This window comes from Hipposideros armiger, unplaced genomic scaffold (genome assembly GCF_001890085.2).
Source record: "Hipposideros armiger isolate ML-2016 unplaced genomic scaffold, ASM189008v1 scaffold_12, whole genome shotgun sequence".
NCBI classification, from domain to species: Eukaryota; Metazoa; Chordata; class Mammalia; order Chiroptera; family Hipposideridae; genus Hipposideros; species Hipposideros armiger.
The window spans coordinates 7,900,784-7,923,035 of record NW_017731362.1 but is presented as its reverse complement, the minus strand read 5'-3'; the positions used below and the strand labels follow the sequence as shown (position 1 = coordinate 7,923,035).

Sequence of the window (22,252 nt, the reverse complement as noted above, 5' to 3'; positions counted from 1 at the left end):
CCAACTTTATTTCTACTTTCTAGCCCCCTTATTATGAGAAGACATATTGTCATCATTGACCAGGAGTGGTCTTTTATAGCTTGCCAGTGATAAAGGAAAGAGTAATGACACCTATTGCTGGATATATGAACTCTGTCAAAGAACTGTATTTAGGCCATAACTTGTTTTGTGGATGACTTCTGTCACTTCTGCTATATAGCTCTTGGGACCCAGTATTAGTGCTTATACCCTTCGCTTGAATTCTGATATTTTGCTTACTGGTACTTTTCCTGAAGCAATTAAACCGTCCTTTATTTGGGCTGAAAACTTTCATGCAACACTCGTTCTGTTCTTTAGTGCTTGAAAGAGTAACAGTGCCATAGCCAAACCCGGAAGTCAGTAGATTTAATGAATCTGATCATATAATCAAGTTATGACACCTCACTAATCAGCTCATTACATTTATTTATTATTGATTAAATTGGCATGCGAATTTATTCAGCATTGGTTGCTCACTTTGCTTTCAGTTTCAGTCATTAGATAATCATGAAATCATCTTATGGTTTTTAATTGGAAAATACCATAAAAGTTGAATTTCCCAATAAATGTAGAAGCATCTATGATCTGACTGAGATGCTAACCTATCCTTGAGAAGTTCTGGCAAGATCTTTCTATTCTAGGTTTCTTTAACAGTGTTCCATCAGGTGTTAATAGATGCTTACCCCCAAATTGTTACTGGTAAATAAATTTGGTAAATGCCTAGATTCACAAAATTAAAGTGTTTTTTTTGTCTGTTTTTAAAGCAGGACTTCTCGGAGCTTTTAAAATGCTAATACATTGTAAATCTCTAAGCAAGTGATATAATATGTATTATTCCCCAAACCTATTTGTCATTGAATTCTTTTTTTGCAGAATACTTACTAACATTTCTTGAGGAACAGAGTTTGGGAAACACTATTCTTGGCACTCTGTATTTCATTTTTGGCCTTTAATTTTGAAAGGGCAAGTAAGACAGTAGTTCTACTTCATTATGGGTCTTTTCGCATAATTTTTCCCATATGCTTTACTAAGCTCCAGAGTAAGATGTAGATGTGGGAAGAATGATAATTATGAAAGAGATGTGTGAGCTCACTAGATGGGTTATGTGATTTATAATCAGTTTTTATACCCTGAGTTTTGCGTCTTAACTTGCTATGGGTGCCCAATTTTTTTTGGGGGGGGATGGGAGGGAATACCTAGGATGTAGGTAGCCAGCAGTAAAGAGGGGAAATCTATTAATGAAAGGATCATCAGGCATCCTTCAAGTATTTATAATTTGTATAATTACTTACAAGAGACTGGAAAACCTTAGCTGAGCAGGATTATAAACTTTTAATTGAGATGGCACATTATTAGTGTGATACTAGACAATAAGAATTGTTGACTCTATGGTTCATTTTATTGTCTTTGAAGATTCTGGTTGTAACTTTTCTTTAAGAGGGTATATTATTCAGTCTTCAGTGATTGTTTAGAGCTGACAACCCAGTTTGTATGACTTTTAAGATGTGAAAGTGATTTCAGATGTGTTAAATATGCTCATTAGATCTTTAATAAAAAACAAGCAGTTAAGATATAAAATCAGTTAAGGCAGCGGTTCTCAACCTTTCACAGGGGTCGCCTAAGACCATCCAAAAACACATATTTTTGATGGTCTTATGAACCAAGACACTGCTCCTCTATCCATCTCCAGGCCCACATGCAGATACGCCCACATATGAGTACCCGGCGACCCCTGTGAAAGGGTTGTTCGATCCCCAAAGGGGTCGTGACCCACGGGTTGAGAACCGCTGACTTAAGGCAACAGTAGGTGCTTTACATGTATTTTGGTAAAGCCTCACAATCACCCTATGTATATGAGGTCTGACAAGTTCATGAACTCATCCTAGAAAAAGTGCTATGTACCTCATTGCTGAATATCACTATAGTCACTCTCAAAGTACTTCCCTTGGGAAGCTATGCACTAATGCCAGCACCTAGTCCACCCTGCAAAGCAATTTTGGAACTTTTTCTGGAATGGCAATCAGAGCTGTTGTCATATTACTCTTGATGTCCTGGATGTCATCAAAATCTCTTCCTTTTAATATTCCATTCTCTTCGGGTAAAGAAAGAAGTCATTCGGGGCCAGATCAGGTGAGTAGAAAGGGTGTTCCAATACAGTTACTTATTTACTGGCTGAAAACTCTTCTCACAGATAGTGCCATGTTGTGAGCTGATGCATTATTGTGATGCAAGAGCCATGAATTGTTGGCAAAAACTTCAGGTCGTCTAACTTTTTCGTGCAGCCTTTTTTAGCACTTCCAAATAGTAAACTTGGTTAACTGTCCAGTTGGTACAAATTCATAATGAATAATCCCTCTGATATCAAAAAAAGTTAGCAATGGGCCGGCCGAGTAGCGCGTTGGTTAAGAGCTGGCTTGGAACACCAGAGGGCCCCGGTTCGGATCCCACATATGAGGGCCAGTGACACTGCCCTCTACAGCTAAGATGCTGACCAACAGCTCAACCTGGAGCTGAGCTGTGGTGAGTCGAAGGCGACGGTGTAGGCTGCAGCCCCTGCTGCAGTGGGTTGCCATGGGCTACCGTGTGTAGCCAGCAGCCAGCATGAGCAGCCATCCAGAAGCTGGCGAATGATCTGCCTCGCCCAGGAAGAGCGCAATGATGGTGCCAACTTGGGCCAGTGAAGTGATGTCCTCCACAACTAGACTGAAGAACAAAAGGACAGCAGCTTGTCTGTTCTCCTTCCCTGATTCCCCAATGCTGTTCCCATCCCCCAATTCCCCAATAAAAATCTTTAAAAAAAAAAAGGTTAGCAACATTGCTGCAACAAGTTCACGGACTTCATTGTCAGACCTCATTATTATTTTTAATTTATAGATAAGGAAACAAAAGTTTTAGAGAAAGTAACTTGCCCATTGTTACATTACCTAATATAAAGCAGAGTTAAAATTTCACTTCAGAGCCCAACCTTTATATTGCTCTACCATTGAGTCAGATTTCATATTGGTATTAGGTCTAAGGGCAGAAATTACATATAGTCAGAATTACCCTTAACTCCCTCAAGTCTCTTCAACAATGTAGTATTTTTGTCAAAAAGTTCAATTATTTCTCTACCCTTTGAATGGATCACTAGTTCTTTTGTTGAACATCATATTATTAAAAATGCACTGTCTATCACCCATAACACACTGAAATGCATACATACACAAGAGAGATGTTCAAGACTTGTGTCCAACTAAGGGAATAGTATTATAAATTAATGTAGTCTGTCTCAGGGCTCTGGACAAATATTCATTGAATGGAATGGCAGATATTTTGAATTAGTTAAATTGTACCTGCTACTCATATATACTTTCTCAGTCAGTCTCTTGCTTTCTGCCTCACTATCCATTTTTTTGTGTGTGTGTGTGTTTTTTTAATTAAAATTTAATGGAGTGACAGTGGTCAACAAAACTATGTAGGTTTCAAGTGTATAATTCTATAATGCATCATATATATATTGCTTTATGTGTTCACCACCCAGAGTCAGTACTATACATTTCTTTAACAGATATTTATTGGTTGCCTTACTATGTGCAAGGGGCTGTTTTAGGTATTATACAGCAGTGAACAAAACAAAATTTGTACCCTCTGGATTTTGTATTATAGCGGAGGAAGATAATAAGTGTATGTGTGTTTATATTTGAATGTATATGCATGTTAGCTGGTGATAGGTACTGTGGAAAGAAATGTGGAGGCTAGGGAGTGCCAAGGATTGGGGAGGTGTTGGGAGTGGAGGAGTAGTTGCTGTTTTGTATATAAAGTGGTCAAAAAAGGGTCTTTTTGAAGGAAACAAAGGAATAAGCCATGTGGAAATCTGGGAGAGGTAACATTATGTAGGCAGTGAAGTAAGTGCAAACCTGGGGCACTCAAAGATCGGCAAAGAGGCCAGTTGTGTCTAGAGCAGAGTAAACTAATAAGAGGAATAGTAGGAGATAAGGTTATAGTGCTAGAATGTGGGCCAGTTCCTGCAGAGCCTTGGTAAACCAGAATCAGGACTTTGGAAAGCCATCAGAGCATTTTAAGTACATGAAAGATCTGTCATGTTTTAAGATAATTGGCAGCTGTAAAAAAAACAGACCATAGGGAGGAAAGAAGATGACAGGGAGAAGATAAGAGGTTATTATAGAAGCCCAGGTGAGTGGCTTGAGCCGGTATGGTAGCAGTCATTGAAGGTAATGAGAAGTGTAAAGATTATGAAAGTTTTTGAAGGTGAAGCCCACAGGTTTTGTTAATGGGTTGGATATCGGATGTGAGAGAGAGCAACCAAGTTTTTTGTCCTAAGCACCTGTAAGAATGGAGTTTTTATATACTGTCATATGGGGAAGTCTGAGGAAAGAGCACATTTAGGGGGGCAGGGATGTAGGGGGAAATCAAGAATTCAATTTTGTCCATGTTGATTTGAGATGTATATTAGATATCAGGTAGTGATGTCAGGTAAGCAGTTGGATACGTGGTAGTTAAAGCTATGAAAGTGGATGAGGTAACCAAAGGAGTGATTATAGATATAGAAAAGATTTCTGGGAACTGGATTCTGGAGGACTTTCATGTTGTCTTGGTATCTTTTTCTTGGTCAAGTTTTCTCTTTTTTTTCTCTTTCTTAAGCCAGATATAAGTGAATTTATTTAAGTTGCTTGTACCTATGATATAATCCAATGCACCACATTTCTAAAATAGTCTTAAGATGTGGCTAAAATAGTAATATTAACATATACTTATATATTCCTTTGAACTTTGTAAAGAACTTAAGAAATGCCTGTGTGCCAGTAACTGTGTGTCAGTATATTACCTTACTTGAATTTTATAAATGATTGATTGTATTTAAATGGAAATAATGGTATATCTGGCAGATTGCAGCTTTGAGAAAACATTCTTTTGTATTTATATGTTTACCGTATTTGCCGGCGTATAAGACGACTGGGCGTATAAGACGACCCCCTAACATTTCCACTCAAAATACAGAGTTTGTTATATACTCGCCGTATAAGACTACCCCCTCTTCCGCACACCTTCCACACACCAAATAAAAGGTAAAACAATATCAGATTTGATTTGGCCCACTGAAGTGCAAACAAGCGTATTGTATTTCGTGTCACCACATAACCGTTTTGGCGATGTTGAGCCACCGTGTCTGCTACATGTTTTTCGAGTTCTGGCCAGTGTGGGGTGCCTCTTCTTAATGCACACTTACCCCTTGGCATACTCTTTAATGCTTTCTCATTTGATTTCCAGTCCCGAACCATCTTTTCTGTTACTCCATATTGTCTTGCAGCAGCACAATTATTATTTTCCTTAGCAAAGTTTATAACTTTCAGTTTAAAATTTGCATCATACTTCTTTCTTTTGGCTGGTGCCATGATAGGGATGATAGGGGTTTGACTGGTCGACATTTTCTATGCTGTACTGTACAATGGTGCAGTATTGTGGTTGGCTGTTGGCTGTATACAAAGCCTGATTTGATTGGTCCCTGCTCCCTGTTTGCCCGCCCTGTCACTATAGCAGTCTGGTCCACCCTTGCATCAGCATCTCCCTGGGACCTCACTAGTGCGCAAGTGCGAGCTCTTCAACATTCTAACAGGCACCATGATAGCGCAAAATCGCGAATCTTCAATGCATATGTAAAGAAATATACGGTAACCCGAATTTACCACACTCGCAAAATCGCATAACAGCCGAGCATACACCCAGCAGTGCTGCTGATGCCTGAACGGTATGTGGAATGAAGTGGGCGGGCATCGGGAGGCCACTATGGCACGGGGCAAGCACTATGGGCAGTCTATCTGAAGTGTACCTGGTGTATAAGACGACCCCCCACTTGGAGGCATATTTTTCAGGGCCAAAAAATCGTCTTATACGCTGGCAAATACGGTAATTTATATATATGTATGCATATGCATACAATTTTATGTACATATATATAATTTAAAAATTAATGAGAGCATATAGGTAAAGATTGTAGTTGATATTATGTAGTAAAAAGAACATTGGCTCAGGAATCTGGCAATGTCACTAGCCATGGGGAAATAATTTAGGATTTTTCCTTGGGTCCTGCTTCACATCTATAGAGTAGTGTCAAGATTGGGTTTGAGGAGGGACTCAGTAAAGGTGCCTCAATCAGTAAATAGTTTAGGAATAGTTGTTCTGGTTTATCCCCCCATATTCACACTGTTCATTGTAGTAGCCACTAACCATGTGTGGCTATTTAAAATTAAAGTAATTAAAAATTCAATTCCTCAATTGTATTGGCGCATTTCAGGTGCTTAATAACTGTATGTGACTAGTGCAGTCACTAGTGTATGGAACAGTGCAGCTCTAGAACATTTTCATCATTGCAGAAAGTTTTATTAGACAGCACAGCTTTACACAACCATTTCTTTAACAAGCTTCTTTGAAATGTCTGGTTAAATATTTGAATTTCTTTTACCAATTTTTTAACCAACTTGCAAGAGCAAAAATTAAAAAGGATTTACTTTTTTCTAGGATAAAAACATAGTATTGCTCATTTTCATAGTATCTTGTGTCTAAATACTTTAAAGTTATAATTAAAGGAGCTTTCACACCACTTTTGAGAGCGCTTTTATTAGAACTTATTGATACAACTTGCATGTTCAATTTCTGTATAGTAATAGACATTTTTGAAATCCAAATACTAATGCAAAAAGTGTTTTTACAAAATGAAATAATACTTTGCTAATATTTATGATGAAAGATATAAAATACTATTTAAAAAATTGTTTCAGAATCATTAAAATTAAATCAGAGCAGTTTCAGAACTCAGGATTTGTGATTGTAGAAATTATTTTTCCTTTTTTTTGTTTCCAGAAAAAAGGAATACATCGTTGTACAAAATGCAGACTGCAGTTTTTGACATGCAAAGAGAAAATGGATCACAAGACTCAGCATCATCGAACATTTATAAAACCTAAACAACTAGAAGGATTGCCTCCTGGAACAAAAGTGAGTTCAAATATGTTGTATTTTAACATTTTGTATGGTAATGGAAATTAACTCCTGCCTGGTTTTATCTATTGAATATAATACTTTAAAAAATAGTTACTGATTTTTATTGACTCCAAAACTAGATTTTATCATTCTTATGTTTAGAAAAAACCCTCTAACCATTGTTTTTTGATCAGTGCTGTGTGCTCTGTTAGAATGGTATTCCTTTTAAAAAGTACAACTGGATTAACTGTTCCCTGGATCACTGGGTTGTGTCAATATTATATAGCCTTTTTTTGAGCTATTCCAGTTGGCAGTGTATATATCGGCTTTATCTACTAAACTATTTGAGATCAGGAATCATGTTTTATTTATCTTTGTGTCCTCAGCATCTGGTACAGTGCCTTGAATGCCATAGGTTTTTAGATGCTTATTGAAGTTGTTATTACTAAGCCTGCATTCAGAGAAGCAAGTTTTGCTGCTGGATAGCATTATGTTTAAGTGAGCAAACACATGTCTGACTGCATACTGATGATTGTAATTTACTTTTCCCTTTTTGCCTTATATACCTCTGTTTTTTCTGACTTCTTTATATACAGTCAGCTCTTGAATATTTGCTCCAGTGGAGGGAAACAGAGGCATGGATAATCCAAAGTGAAATAATCCCCAAAACATTTATATTTGGCTTTGGGTTCTTACCTTTGAATGTGGGTATGTCTGTTATTTGAATTAACTAAAACAATATAAAGCCATGCTCTGAAGACCTAGAGCAAGAGAAGCTTCCCTGCAGTCCATTCATTCCTTGCTGGGACTAGACATGCACAACACTAATGTAAGCAGTGCAGTCCTCTCTCATATTTTCCCTTATTCATGATAATAGCAATAATAATATTAATAATAACTATACTAAATGTTTTATAGCGCCTTAGGATTAGGCTTTTGGTATGCTTTTTCATAGTTTCTGTTATTTAATTCATACAGCAATCTGGTGAGGTAGACAAGGCAGGTATTGCCTCTTATTATAGATAAAGAGGCTTAAGAGGATAAGTTACTTATTCAAGGCCACATGGCTAGGAAGTAGTATGAGATTTAACTTCAGGTCTTTTGATTCCTAACTCCTAACGTGATACCAAAGCACATGTTTTCATAGGACTTCCTTATAGGCTGTTCCTAGTATACAAGGGGGGAGAATAGTCAAATGATTAATGAGAAGGTTAGTAGGCTATTGTGTTTTCCATTGTCAACCAACTAATATAATTTCTGAATACTAAATCATAAGCTTTATATTAGTTCTCTTTAAGGAAATTCTAAATATTATTAAACTCTCCATGAAGTATATTGAATTGATGTAACCACTCCCATAACCTTTGTAAACATAAATTCTGCCCAATGAGCCACTGTAAAGAGGAGGTCACATTTACTGTGGGTAATACAGAGTAAAGGATAATGCAGGCCTTTCTAGAGGTATTTTTCAGGCTTTGAGATTTAAATTTTGACCTCTGTGTATATGAATGTTTGTAGTTATATTAGAGCATAAAAATAGTTATGTATGGAATGTGCTCTTTTAATAGTATGCAATTTGTATTAACTCCTAATATTCATTAATAATTGTTAACATATAACATATCAATACAAAAATGTAATACAAGTAAATTAATATCAAAATTGATTTCACTTAAACATTTAAAATAAATGGAAGACTTATCCAGTTATAGTTTATACTTACTCTTTTCAAAATAGTTGATGTTTAACTTTTGTTATACGGTGAAATTTTAATACTGATTGAAGGAATAATTTTCTAAAGTAAATATTATCTTCATTTTTGTAGGTTACTATTCGAGCTTCAGTTGGACCTCTTCAATCAGGATCTTCAAGTACATCTTCCATTAGTGCAAACACGTCTACCCTTCAGCTCTCACCTCCAAGGACAAAAAATATAACTGCTAAAAATCCCACAAAATCTAACACAAGTAAACCTAATACAACTAAATTCAGTGCAAGTAAACCTAATGCAAGTAAGCCTAATGGAAGTAAATCTAAATTCAAATCAAAAATCTCTAATATGCAAAAAAAACAAAGCACTTTGACTAATAGCAATAGAAAAAGTAAAGTCAATACAGCATTGAGGAACTTAAGGTAATCTTTTATTCCTGATAGACGATACTAATTTAATCTTAAATATAAAAGTAAAATCTTTATTTAATATAAATGTACCCTATTACACAACTCTCTCACACATTTATATGCTATCACTTAATGGCATAAAGGCCAAGCAAATAATAAAAAGGCACATTTTTTTACAACTGTTGAGCAGTACTTAATTACTATGTTTTTTTCTGTAATATCCATTATACTGGTACTATATGTTGTGCTTATATCTTGTGATGCTTGAATTGGTTAATTTAATCCCTTTCATTTCACTGACAAGCATTAACTGACATTAGATTGTTTATATTTATTCTAGCTGTTGTTCATAACAGACTTTCAGATTATGTCTGTGTTTAAATGTGTTAATTTAAACAACTTGGCTTTAATTAAAAGAACACTAGTGAGGCCCTTTTTTATTATTTTTGTTTAAAAAAATATTTTTATCAGTTTCTTTTTATCTTCCATAAGGTATCGTCGGGGAGTTCACAAGTGCATTGAGTGTTGTTCCGAAATAAAAGATTTTGCAAACCACTTTCCTACATATGTCCACTGTAGTTTTTGCAGATACAACACTAGCTGTAGCAAATCCTATGTAAATCATATGATGAGGTAAGATGAGTTAAACATATATAATTACCAATTAAACTATAATTCAGCAAGTTTGGTTTTTGAAAACAGTTATCTATTAGAACCCAATTTTTCTCTTCAAGGAACTAAAAGCATCAAGCAATAGAGAGCTTCTGGGATGATGCCTGGTACTATTTTCCAGTACAGTAACTCATAAAATTACTGTAACTAAAACTGTAAGAACATTTAGACTAATGAAATTAGGATAGGTCTCTTAGGGAAATAGATTTTCTTTGAGAATTTTTTTTTCCTATGGGACTTTCAAAAATGGTTATTTTCAAAGATAAAAATTTAAATGTTTTAAATACATATACCAAACAAATGCATGTAATTTCATGAATGTTATTCTCTTCAAAACAATCACTTTGAGAGACTCCAGGATTTTTCAGTGATGCTAAGAACTTTATTGGGCCTGTTTCTTTCTTTCTCTCTCTCTCTCTCTCTCTCTCTCTCTCTCTCTCTCTCTCTCTCCTCTCTTCTCTCTTTCTCTCTAATCCAACTGTCTGTCCATCCATCCATCAAACCATCTATCATTTCCTTACATTCAGTCAGTGAAATGAGAGACTATTCTAGTCATGATGCCATTGTTGGAATTCTTTTTCATTAATTTATTCAATTTAGATTATTTGAGTACCTATTACTTACTCTATGCAGAGAAAGCCTTCACAGCCTACATTATTTATATCTCATTAGTAGGGGAATCCTTCAGGGTAGATTTTTATTTTTTAAAAATAGACAAAAATTGTTCAGATATAAACCAGTTAGGTTGATTATTCAAAGTGAGGTTACATTTTTTTTTTAATTAGAATTAAAGTACAACTAATAAAAGTGATTTTCTTATAGATCATAACTTGACCTGTGTTACTTTCTGGTCACTGTCAGCTACTCCTTTCAAGGTTTCTCCAACCCATTTTGACGGCTTCATTCCGCACCTCTCTCACAGTCCTGCCCCCCCCCACACCTCACCCCCCTTGACGATTAGCCTGATGTCATGGTACCTTGACTTCTTTAGTGCCAGCATTTCACATCAACTTTTAAGTTATTGTACCCTTTCTTAACCACATAGCATTTTAATCTGATCATATACACTGTTTCTTTTTTTTCTTTTTTTTTTAGCTGTGCCATCCTACCACCCGTTGGCAGCTCAGCTTGGGCCAGGAATCAAACTGCTGTTGCTCAGAGCTCACACCCGCGAGTTAGCTTTTAACCAACTGAGCCACTCGGCCGGCCCAAACAACTGTTTTGTCTTTTGAATTCTTGTTACCCCATCACTTTCAGGGCTTTGACTCCTTTTTTCAAAGTCCAGCGGCATCCGTTTAACTTTATAGTCAACCTTACCCTCAGGGACAACTGTTTTGATTGCTGCTTTGTTTTTGTTCTGGAATCTTTTACACCTTTAGACATGCTCACTGGGCACAAAGGCCAAGGTGAGACTTGAACATCTTCTGAACTTGATGCTCAATTCTAGAGTACTAAACAGTACTTGATTCAATCAACACTAACGCTGACTTCATGATCTTTAACTTTTTGATTGGGGCCTTGTCTTTTTTATTTTTTATTTTTTAGCTGAGCCATCCTGCTGCCTGTTGGCAGCTCAGCTCGGGCCAGGCATCGAACCGCTGTTGCTCAGAGCTCGCACTCTTGAGCAAGCTCTTAACCAACAGCCACTCGGTCAGCCGGGGCCCTGACTTTTTTAAGTAGTTCTTTATTTTTTCGTACAATGTCTATTTAAACCTTTTTCAGTATGCTAAAGATTTTATTTTAGTGTGTTAGTTGTTAACCTGGCCTACTGATTACTCAGTTGGAGTTCATCCTTTTAATCAATCTTCAACATCACCTTTTCTCCTGTTACATTGATCTCAGAAATCAGTGATGTTCCACTTCTTCAGAGTTAACGCTGTCCCTTGTCTCTTCCAGCTCCTCCACAACCTTATTCAGTTAAATTGCTCCTTCATCTCTTCTCTCAACCAGGTGCCTTTTGTTTACAGACATTTTCAGGTATTTTTTTAAGATGAAGGAGATTTATTCCTACTGCCTACTTTCCTTCTTGTTTTTCTCTTACTGTTATACATTTGTAAAAAGTGTTAACTAGCTTATTTGTGATTTATTTCTTTACCCTGAAATTTGAGTATCATTTCCACCTACCAACTAACTCTGCTCCTTTAAAGATGATCTGTCATGTACTTATTACCACATTTATTCACTTTTTAAAGTTCTTTCTATATGACTTCAGAGATTTTGACATTGTTGTCACTCACTTTTGAAACTATTCTCCTCAGCGAAACGGTTACTACTACTTTTCTTTTTGGCTACTCCCCTGTTTCAACACTTCTTGCCTCTTTACATTTCCTTTCTTGGTAACCTAATCACTGTCACTTTTACCTTTCAACTTTAAATCTTCCAGTTTCAATCCTCTGAGTTCCAACTTTGTATTTCTAATTATTTTACAGATATTTTTACCTTTGACTCTGGCATATAACAAGAACACAAATAAACCAAAACTCATAATCTGCATCATTCACACAACTACCACCCAATACGCTCAGGGCATCATATGTGTGACTGGAACACCAGCTGGAAACAATTCACTGTCCCAAGTTTCTTAAGCTCATGAACTTCTCTTGATCTTCCAGTGTGCGTCATGGCTTCCTGAGATTCCACCTCCTGCATTCTGCCATGCTGCCTCCCTACTACTGCAGTAGTCTGCACCTGTATTCCCTTTCGTCTCAACCAGGCTTCAGGCATCCTTTCTCCCAGTGTGCTTCTGTGTGGAGTGTCTCTTATTCTGTGACAAATATGTGGCTAACCAAAATGAGGCTTTAATTTTGCCCTTAACTTATAGGGGATCATATTGGAAAATAATTTGTGTTTTCTTAAACCAAGGATCATTCACCGTTCCCTCTCTCATTTATCATAGGCTTTCCATCTGTCCTGTAGAACTTCCAAATCCATTCTATTCCAAAACATTTCCAGTGAGCTTGGTTCCCTCTAGACCAGCGGTTCTCAACCTGTGGGTCATGACCCCTTTGGGGGTCGAACAACCCTTTCACAGGGGTCGCTGGGTACTCGTATGTGGGCGTATCTGCATGTGGGCCTGGAGACGGATAGAGGAGCGGTGTCTCGGTTCCTAAGACCATCGAAAATACGTGTTTTCCGATGGTCTTAGGCGACCCCTGTGAAAGGTTGAGAACCGCCGCTCTAGACCCTTTTCCCGGTTCCCAATGAGCCTCAACCCTGCATTTCATTGTCATTGCACATACTAAGCTCTCACTCATTGTTAGCTTCGTATGGAAGAGAAAGCTTCCATTGCTACTCAGGGTTTGGTAGATCCCATTTTCCTTTTTTTCTACTTCACTGGTACCCTTGCCTCACTCACTGTCTTTGGTATCTCCCATTGAATGGCCCACCAATACCTCTGCCCAGTTTGGATTCTTGTTATAGGCTTGAGTTCTGTGTATACAGAAGTTTCATTTTCTCCAGATGAGTACCTTGAATCCCTATCTCATATCACCTCTGAACTGTCAATTGGTCTTTTTCCCTCTGGTCTCCTGTCTGCCCCAATCCATTCTATAATGACTCCCATCCCCGTAAATTAACTACTCTTCTTCAGAGTAAAGTTTCTTCCTAGACTCACCTTTAACAGTGGCTTTTCCTTATTCTTTGTTAGTCCCTGGAACGCCCGTCCTTCCTCTCAGTTTACCTTTTTTTTTTGAAGTGTCTGATCACCACAACCCCTCACAGGAATCATTCCTTACTTTGAGTTCTGTACCATTCATGTGTTGTGCTTTTTATTATATTTGTTTGTGTTTCTATATCTCTGTGAGAAGAAGGGGCTCTTTGTCTTCACCATGTCACCTACCACATTACAAACAGAAAGTGATAGTCATGTGTTGTAATTATAAAAATCTCTAAATAAAATCTCGAAAGAGGATATTCCAAAATCTTAATGCAGTTGGAATACTTTTGGAATAAGACACTTTCAAAGAAGAGCATTATTAAACATGTGATTTTTTAAAAAAAGCATTATTTGGGGTTGGTTGGTTTATTGCACCTTATTTGCTTATAGCTTTTAGGTAGCCATACAAGTCACCTAAAAAATCCAAATGAATTTCCGTGTAATGTTGGTATTATTCCTTAACATGACATATATTCTGCATATAGTAGAATTAACACTCATAAGTATTTTAGTATCCATTTTTTTAGTAGAGTTTGCTATTTGCTAAGAAGTATGGCAATCTAGTGGTGATGAATCAGACAAATCTGTACTTGAATCCATGCTTCATCATTTATTTATGACCTTTGTGACTTTCGGCAAGTTACTTAACCTGACTCCCAATTTCCTTTTCTTGAAAAGAAAGTTACTGTGATTATTAAAGAAAATATACTTAAAGTGCTTCATAACATGATTTGTTTGCACTTAGGCATTCAGGTAATTATTATTTCTAAGTTGTCAATATTAGGTATTGTGGAAAAGTCCTTTCCTTTAATTTTCACAATTTGGTGGGAGAGATGTATTTACAAGTGACTATGAGAACACAGAGCAGGTAAGAACAAATTCTTTAAAGAAGAAATAAAAGAAAGTGTTCCATAAATGACATTTCACTTAGGCGTTGAAGGATGATTTAAAAATTCTCCAAGGAAAAAAAGCTGGTATAACAATTCATTCCTATACAATGTATAAGGCACAGTACAGAATTGTTATGAGATATGCTTGAGTTTATTATGTATTTTATATAGACTTCTTGGTGCTAAATAATAATCATTAGAAGAACAGTTGGATTATTGCGATAGCATCATAGCTGGTCTCCTGTCTGTAGTCTTCACCCACCCCCATTTTTTCCATCCTTCCTTCTGTTGGTAGAGTAGGCATACCTGGCCAGGTCAGTTTTTTGGCCTCAAATCCTTTGCCTTCTTAACATTAATAAGATGAAGTTCAAACTTTCTGAAGAATATAAGACCTTTAAATATCTAATTCCTAACTACTTTTTCATCTCATTCAACTCTTTATTTTTCTTGAAAATTCCTCTCTATCTAGCTTTTTGCAAAGTAATAAATATAAATAAAGAGACAGTATAATTTTCCTTTTTTTTTAATAGATAGGGAACTCAAAGCTGGATTCAGACAACTAAAATTTTAAAAGTCCCAACATTTTAATAAGGTACAAGTTATAAGCAGAAACAGAAGACATCATAAAGGCCTTAAATTTTTTTCTTTTCTCTTACTAAATAGATAAATAAACCAAAACAGTCTGAGGAGAAAGAAGAAACAGTGTTTTGGTTTTTTAAAAACGTATTTTGGTCCACATTCTTTGGCAGTCAGATAGAATTTTGGACTCATTCCTCTGAGGAGACACAGTTGTGTGCACAAATTTTTGCATATAATTTGTTTCCAACCCCTTGATGTTTTCTTCTATAAAAAAACCATTTAATTATTTTTGGGATATTGTTTTGAATTTGTAAACTATAATAGTAGTTCTCCCCAGATTGAAGAAATGACTATTAAAAATCTTCTGAGGATATTTTCTGGGGGTTATAGCTAGTCAGAGTATTTTTCTCATACATATATGCTGTGCTGGTGATAGTCACCTTGTGTCTGAGAGTGACTATGTGATAGTTACCTTGTGTCTGAGAGTGACCATGTGACCATTAACCTGGTTAGCTGGCTGTTTTGGACCTATCAGTGCTCAGTAGGGCTACTGCTTGTCAAACTTTAGTTTGCACAAGAATTACTGAAAAGGCTAGTCTCGCTGCTAGAGATTAACGCAATAAATTTGTGGGGGACAGAAGACTTTGCATTTCTAAATGAGCTCCTGGGTGATGCTGATGTTTAGTCTATGACTACTTTTAGTAATATTGTTTTAAACTAATTCTGTCTTTCTAGTACAGGGAAGCTTTCCTTACCAAATTTAAAAGGGTATATGAAAGTTATTATTGGTCACAAAGTTTGGTTAGTGGTTTTCTGTTCTGTGCTTAGAGGAAGCATTGTTTAACTCATGAGTTCTGCTTTGTTTTATTTATTTATTTATTAATTTTTTTTAAAGATTTTTTTATTGGGGAATTGGGGGAGGGGAACAGCGCTGGGGAATTGGGGGAAGGGGAACAGACAAGTTGCTGTCCTTTTGTTCTTCAGTCTAGTTGTGGAGGATGTTGCTTCACTGGCCCAAGCTGGCACCATCATTGTGTTCTTCCCAGGTGAGGCAGATCAGATTAATCGCCGGCCTCTGGACGGCCGCTCACGCTGGCTGCCAGCTACACATGGTAGCTTATGGCAGCCCACTGCAGCAGAGGCTGCAGCCTACGCTGTCCCCGGCAACCCATGGCAGCCCAGCTCCAGGTTGAGCTGTTGTTCAGCATCTTAGCTGTAGAGGGCAGTATCACTGGCCCGCATATGTGGGATCCGAACCGGGGCCCTCTGGCATCCCAAGCCAGTTCCTAACCAACATGCCACTCGGCTGGCCCCTTGTTTTATTTTTTTTAAGTAATTGCAAAGAACTCTCTAAATGTTTGATTTTAATTACAAAGAACTCTAATGTTTGATTTTACAAATGATGATGAGTGGCATTTAGCTTGAATACCATTTACTTCCAGGATCATTTGGATTCTATCCCTCTTCCCCAACACAAGCATGTTAAAATTGGAAAATGGTTAGAAAAATAGTGATTATTATTGATAACAATTCATATTATAGAAAAAATGTTATTAGCAAAATTTAAAATTGTTTAAACTCTTAACAGATAAAAAATTAATTTGTGCTTTACTTATTTTAAAACTTGAATATTTCCTTCTTTTGTGTAATGACGAGGATACTGATCATATAAGAATATGCTAGGGGGCCAGCCGAGTGGCTCAGTTGGTTCAGAGCTCACTCAAGAGTGTGAGCTCTGAGCAACAGCTGTTTGATTCCCAGCCTGAGCTGAGCTGCCACTGAGCTGCTTAGGGAAGTGTGTCATTAGATAATAAGTAGTAAAGTGGAATATAAGATAAAATGTTGAATTACACAGGGATGACAAAAATTATTTTTTAATTTATATCATGACCTTTTATGCAAAACTACAAATTTTAAGTATAGGTGTGAAATATAGCTATAACTATAACTACTATAGAATAAGATTAATAAAATCTGTTTTGTCTCTCCAGCTTTCACAGTAACCGTCCAAGTAAAAGGTTTTGTATTTTTAAGAAGCATTCAGAAGCGCTCAGGTAACTAGTTGATTTTTTTTTTATTCTTTGTATTGAAAAATAGTAAATTTTTATATACATCTTTATTGAGATATAGTTCATATAACATGCAATTTATGCACTTAAATTATACAATTAATTGTTTTTAATATATTCGCAGAGCTGTGCAGCCATCATCACAGCTAATTTTAGTATATTTTCATCACTCCAAAAAGAAACTCTGTACCCATTATGGTCATCCCCATTTCTTTCCTTCCCCCATCCCTAAGTAACCACTGATCTTCTGTCTGTATAGATTTGCCTATTCTGAACATTTCTGGACATATAAATGGAATGATACAATATGTAATCCTTTGTGATTGGCTTCTACTTAGCTCGTTTTCAAGGTTCATCTGTGTTATATCTGTACTTCATTTTTTATTGCTGAATAATATTCTTTTGAATGGATTTGGCATAGTTTGCTTATTCATTTAGGCTATTTCAACTTGGAAGACATAAATAATGCTGCTATGAACATTTATGTACAAGTTTTTGCCTGGAAATATCTTTCATTTCTCTTTAGTATATATCTAGAATTGGAATTGCTGGGTTATATGGTAACTATTGAACCTTTGAGGATCTGCCGAACTGTTTAACAAAGTTCTTCCACTATTTTGCATTCCCACCAGCAGTATGTGAGGGTTCCAGTTTCTTCACATCTTTCCTATACTTATTATTATCTATATTTATTATTATACCCACCCTAGAGGGTGTGAAATAGTATCTCATTGTGGTTTATTATAACTTTTTTTAACCTGATATTGGGATGTCAAATTTGAAAATCTAAATGATTGTTACTGGATATTACAGAGTTCCATTCATTATGTCCTTAGACTAGAGGTGTGATTATCCTATATTCTCATGACAAGTACTATCGAGGTAAAATCTTCATGCATTTGCATTGTAAAAAGAGAACAAAAATTTTAAATTGTATCCTCTCCCCTATGCTTCACCCCAGCACTCGCTATCTCCTTTTTTTGCTTCATTTTTCTCTAGATCATCTTTCTTCACCTGATCTACTGTATATTTTAGTTTTTTAAATTTCTGTGTTCTTTACTAGAATGTGTGTTGTTTGGATTTTTGTCTATGCCAGACATTGATTAGTGCCTGGCACATAGTGAGCATTCAGTAAATATTTGTTGAATAAATTAAAGTATAATTTGAATATGATGTATGTGGACAGTAGGTCTTATCTATTTTGGACCAGTAGCTCACAAGGACAAAAAAATTTGATTTAGTTTAAAAAGTATTTTAGTACCAATTTGAAAACATTTACTGAATTCAGGGAAATAGATTCAGCTATATTAGATGTTGCCTTTACTGAAAATTTTCATAAGAAAAAAAAGTTTTATTGCATTCAAAAGATAAGATTTTAGTTTGATTTTTTTTACCTCACTGTTGTCAAGCTTAGTTGTGTGTTTGGTTTTTAGGTGAATTTTATTATTTTAAGGATCTGGGATTATTTCTGTCAATTTGAATAGTTATCAAATTGAAAATTCGTCAATTTCTGTGAATGGACTATGTCATACTTATAATTGTGAGGGATTACTTTACTTGGAATGACCTGGATAGGTGTTAGGTATACTTTGCTTTAAAAGTTGAGTATTGTTTATGCTGATAAAAGAGGCACAGAGACATTCAAATGAGAAGAAATAGTATGAATAAAGGTGCAGAAATGAAAAACTAGAAGGCATACAGACAGAATAACTAGTAGTAAATGAATGGATCATGAAGTTTATATAATAATATAAGATTGAAGTCTGGGGCAATAGTTTTGAGCTTAGAGCCAAAACTGTTGTGAAAGTGTTGAAAATAAGGCTAAGGAGTTTGGACTTCATTTGAAGGGCTTTGGAGAACCTTTGATGTTTTATATAGAATCAAATGATACTGAAGGAAGGTTGAATTGAAGATACCCTTCTTCTTATACCTTCAGTAGTTTCGGCAGTAGGGTGAGTTATAGATGTATGAATCCTATAGATTAGTACTACTGTGGTAGTTTTGAATGAATCCTGTAGATGAGGACTATTGTCATAGTTCTGAATGATTTAGTAAGGACCTGAGTTAAAATGCTGAAGTGGTACTACATCATCTTTAAGAATATGGGCTCTGGAATAAAAGTGCTCAGTTTTCAACTGCTCCCAACTTTATTAGCTCTGTGTCCTTGGTAGATTACTAAGCTAACTGTCTTCTATAAAAAGGTAAAAAATTATATAGCACCTGCCTTTTTTGGGTTATTACAAGATTTAGATGAGATATGTTTAAATTCGTTAGCCTGGCACGGAATAAATACTCAATTAGTTGTTAATATTATAAGATGCTTTACATATTGACTGTTTAAAAAAGAAGATACAGAGGTAACTATAGTTTGAGTTTTATTGTTAGAGGAAATGATATCATAAGAAAGACAGAAGGAGTTGATTTGGAGAGGAAATACTTGATTTGAGTTTTGCAAAGGTCAATTTTGATGTGTCAGCATAACATACACAGCACACTGTTAGCCTAGTACCTCAGGGGAGAAGTCAGTCTATGGTATGTAATTTGTTTGTATGTTGGTAAAACTCTTAAATTTTTAAAGCATGTGATGACTTTCAAAAGTGGATTTATGTTTTGTTAAATTACAACAGTGACAGCATTACACGATCTGTTTTTAAAATATATAATTAAGCAAAAATAATTTATTAGCAGGATTCTAAAGACCCTCATTGACTCCTAAGAGGAGGAGGTTAAGCCAGAACAAATAAGGGGAATAGAAAGCCATCAATTACTGACATGGCTTCTCTGTAGTCTAACCTGCTGAGGCAGGATGATCTTATCTTTATTATTTTCTCTTGATTTCGGTTCTATTCTCCTTTCTCTGTGCAGACCAGCTCTTTCTATTGATGACCCAAACATAGTACAATATTTTCAACCTCCTATATTTTCCCAGATCAAGGAATTTTATTGTAAAACCCAATTACATATTCCTGTTTAGAGAAGGCTTGAATTAGGCATTCCATCCCAGTCCAATTAACTATACCCAGTGGAATAAGGCATTTAGCTACTACTTACCAGTGAGACCACTTTTAGTGTCTGTGAAGGCAGTTTGTTAATAGAAAAGACTATAGTTAAGTATTTATATCTTAACTTTCCTTAAACTTTTAAGTTTAACTTAAAAATATTCCATTTAGAAATCAAGTACATTTTAATAATCATTTTCCAGAAGGCCTTTAATTAATGTTTGATAAAGTTAATTTAAGTTGAATAGGCTAACATTTTTAAGCAATCCCATTTACAATTCAAGTTCCTTTAAACAACTTAACATTTATACATTTAATATATTTTATTTTATTTTAAACAGCACTTCAGATGATTGACACAACAACCTTCCAAGTTCTTAACTCTTATAAATATAATAAATTAAACGTAGTGGCTTTCTAAATTCTCTGAAACATTTACATACTTTCACAGGCTTAATAATATTTTAAAGTACCTTTCAACTAAAAATCAAAAGTTTAAATACATTTTTAATTAGAATCTTAAGGGCAGTGTCACATACTGTAATACAAGTATGCCAGTTATTATTTTAAATAGTAAATACTACACAGTTTGATATAATGAGTATAAAACTATTTCTGAATTCAACAAAAAGTATTGATGCCTATGGGGATTGTTTCCTAGCTTTTTTGGAAATGTAAAATCATTGCATACTTCATTTTAGACCTATAGCATTTAGTGAAGTTTTGTTAAGGAAACAAGTAGTTTAGGCCACAGCAAGTGGTCCAGTTCAAAGTGCTGGGTTGCTGCGGAACTCAAGCTTTAGACTTCAGTAGTGAATTAACTACTTTAATTAATTCAGTGTTAAATGAGAATAATATCAACCTCGATGGTTGTGATGAGAATCAAATGAAATAATATGGAAATAATCATAATAAAATAATATGAAAAAACCTTTAACACATATGCGTAGTACGTAGTTGATGACAGCTACAACATGAATTATGTTTAAAGTCTTCACATTTCTCTTCTAATTTTTTCCTCACCTAAATAAAACCCTAGACTATCAGCTTTGTTAGAGCACAGATTCTATTTTTTTCATTTACATTCACAATACAGTATAATAGTAGTACAGTATAAGTAAACACAGTCTTAGTAAATATGTGTTGAGTGAATGAATACTGTACTCTTGCATTGTAGATGGACAGAGACACAGGTAGATTATGACTTGTTGAAGTAACACAAGTTGTTAGTGGAGCCAGGACTGGGCTGTAGGTCTCTTGACTCCTAGCTTTTAGCTAGTATGAGAGGTAAAAATTTATTATGGAAAAATAATCATTGAACTAGTATATGGATTTTCACAAAAGATAAAAAACCTTTTATACTATTTGCTTTTTTTTTAGGGGCATTACTCTAGTGTGCCTTAATTGTGATGTCCTAGCTGATGTTACTGGCTTAGATAATATGGCTACCCACTTAAGTCAACATGAAACTCATACTTGCCAAGTTGTAGTAGAGAAAGGTACGTGTATATATAATTGTTTTACTTTGGAGTTTTAATATTTATTTGAGTATTTTTGGTGAGCCACAGTATGGGCTCTTTATAAAATTGTTATTCTCATCATATTTCATATACTGTTTTACATATAAAACTTTTCTTCTAATTTCAGTTTCTGTCTGTATCCCAACTTCTGAACGTCTTTCTGAGTAAGTTTAATTTTTATTCAGTGCATTTTACTTTGATGGATTTTAGCAGAATTGCATTTTAAAATGTATCATTAATAGAAATGAAAAATATTAAAGTGTTTTGTTTTGTTTTTGTTTTAAAGCTGCTTGTTGAAATAGGTTCCTGCTCTATGGAGCTCGTGACCTGGTGCAAGACAAGTTGGAATTTCCTAAGTTCAAAGTTCTGAGATGTTTTCTTACACAAAGGCAGTTAAGCAGCCAAGTTCATGACACTAGCTTTCATTATTCAGCTTTTTTCAGTTTCAAATGGGACTAGACTCTTATTCCACCTTATCTTTGTGTCAGGTTGACATATCTTAACATAGTTGTTTTCTCCAGTTGGCTCTCTCCAAAATAACTTTTGTTGCAATGGTCATTTCTTACTTTGCTTAAAATAATTTGTTTTTCTCTAATGTACTTGCCTTTAGAATAATACATTCCAAATGATATGGCTGTTTGTCTGTTTGTCTGTTTTGTCTGCTTTCTTAATTTCTTGTAAGTCTTATGTGTTTAGGCCCAATGATTGTCTTTTACCTCATTCGTTGTCTGTCATTGTGCTATTTTTCTTA

General features: G+C 35.4%; 1 protein-coding gene across 11 annotated transcripts in view; it reads left to right on the top strand.

Annotated features, from left to right (window-relative positions):
- ZNF280D (zinc finger protein 280D) overlaps window positions 1–22,252 on the top strand; it is a 126,955-nt gene that overhangs the window by 71,688 nt on the left and 33,015 nt on the right. For 9 of the 11 annotated variants that reach the window (XM_019665470.1, XM_019665496.1, XM_019665502.1 and 6 more), the window contains 6 exons: window positions 6,877–7,011; window positions 8,822–9,129; window positions 9,610–9,750; window positions 16,905–16,967; window positions 21,362–21,480; window positions 21,629–21,665. In XM_019665470.1, coding sequence (XP_019521015.1) covers window positions 6,877–7,011; window positions 8,822–9,129; window positions 9,610–9,750; window positions 16,905–16,967; window positions 21,362–21,480; window positions 21,629–21,665 — 803 coding nt within the window. Of the gene's footprint in view, window positions 1–6,876; window positions 7,012–8,821; window positions 9,130–9,609; window positions 9,751–16,904; window positions 16,968–21,361; window positions 21,481–21,628; window positions 21,666–21,787; window positions 22,246–22,252 lie in introns of those variants that run through there. The other 2 variants (XM_019665543.1, XM_019665479.1) reach the window with 2 other exon arrangements.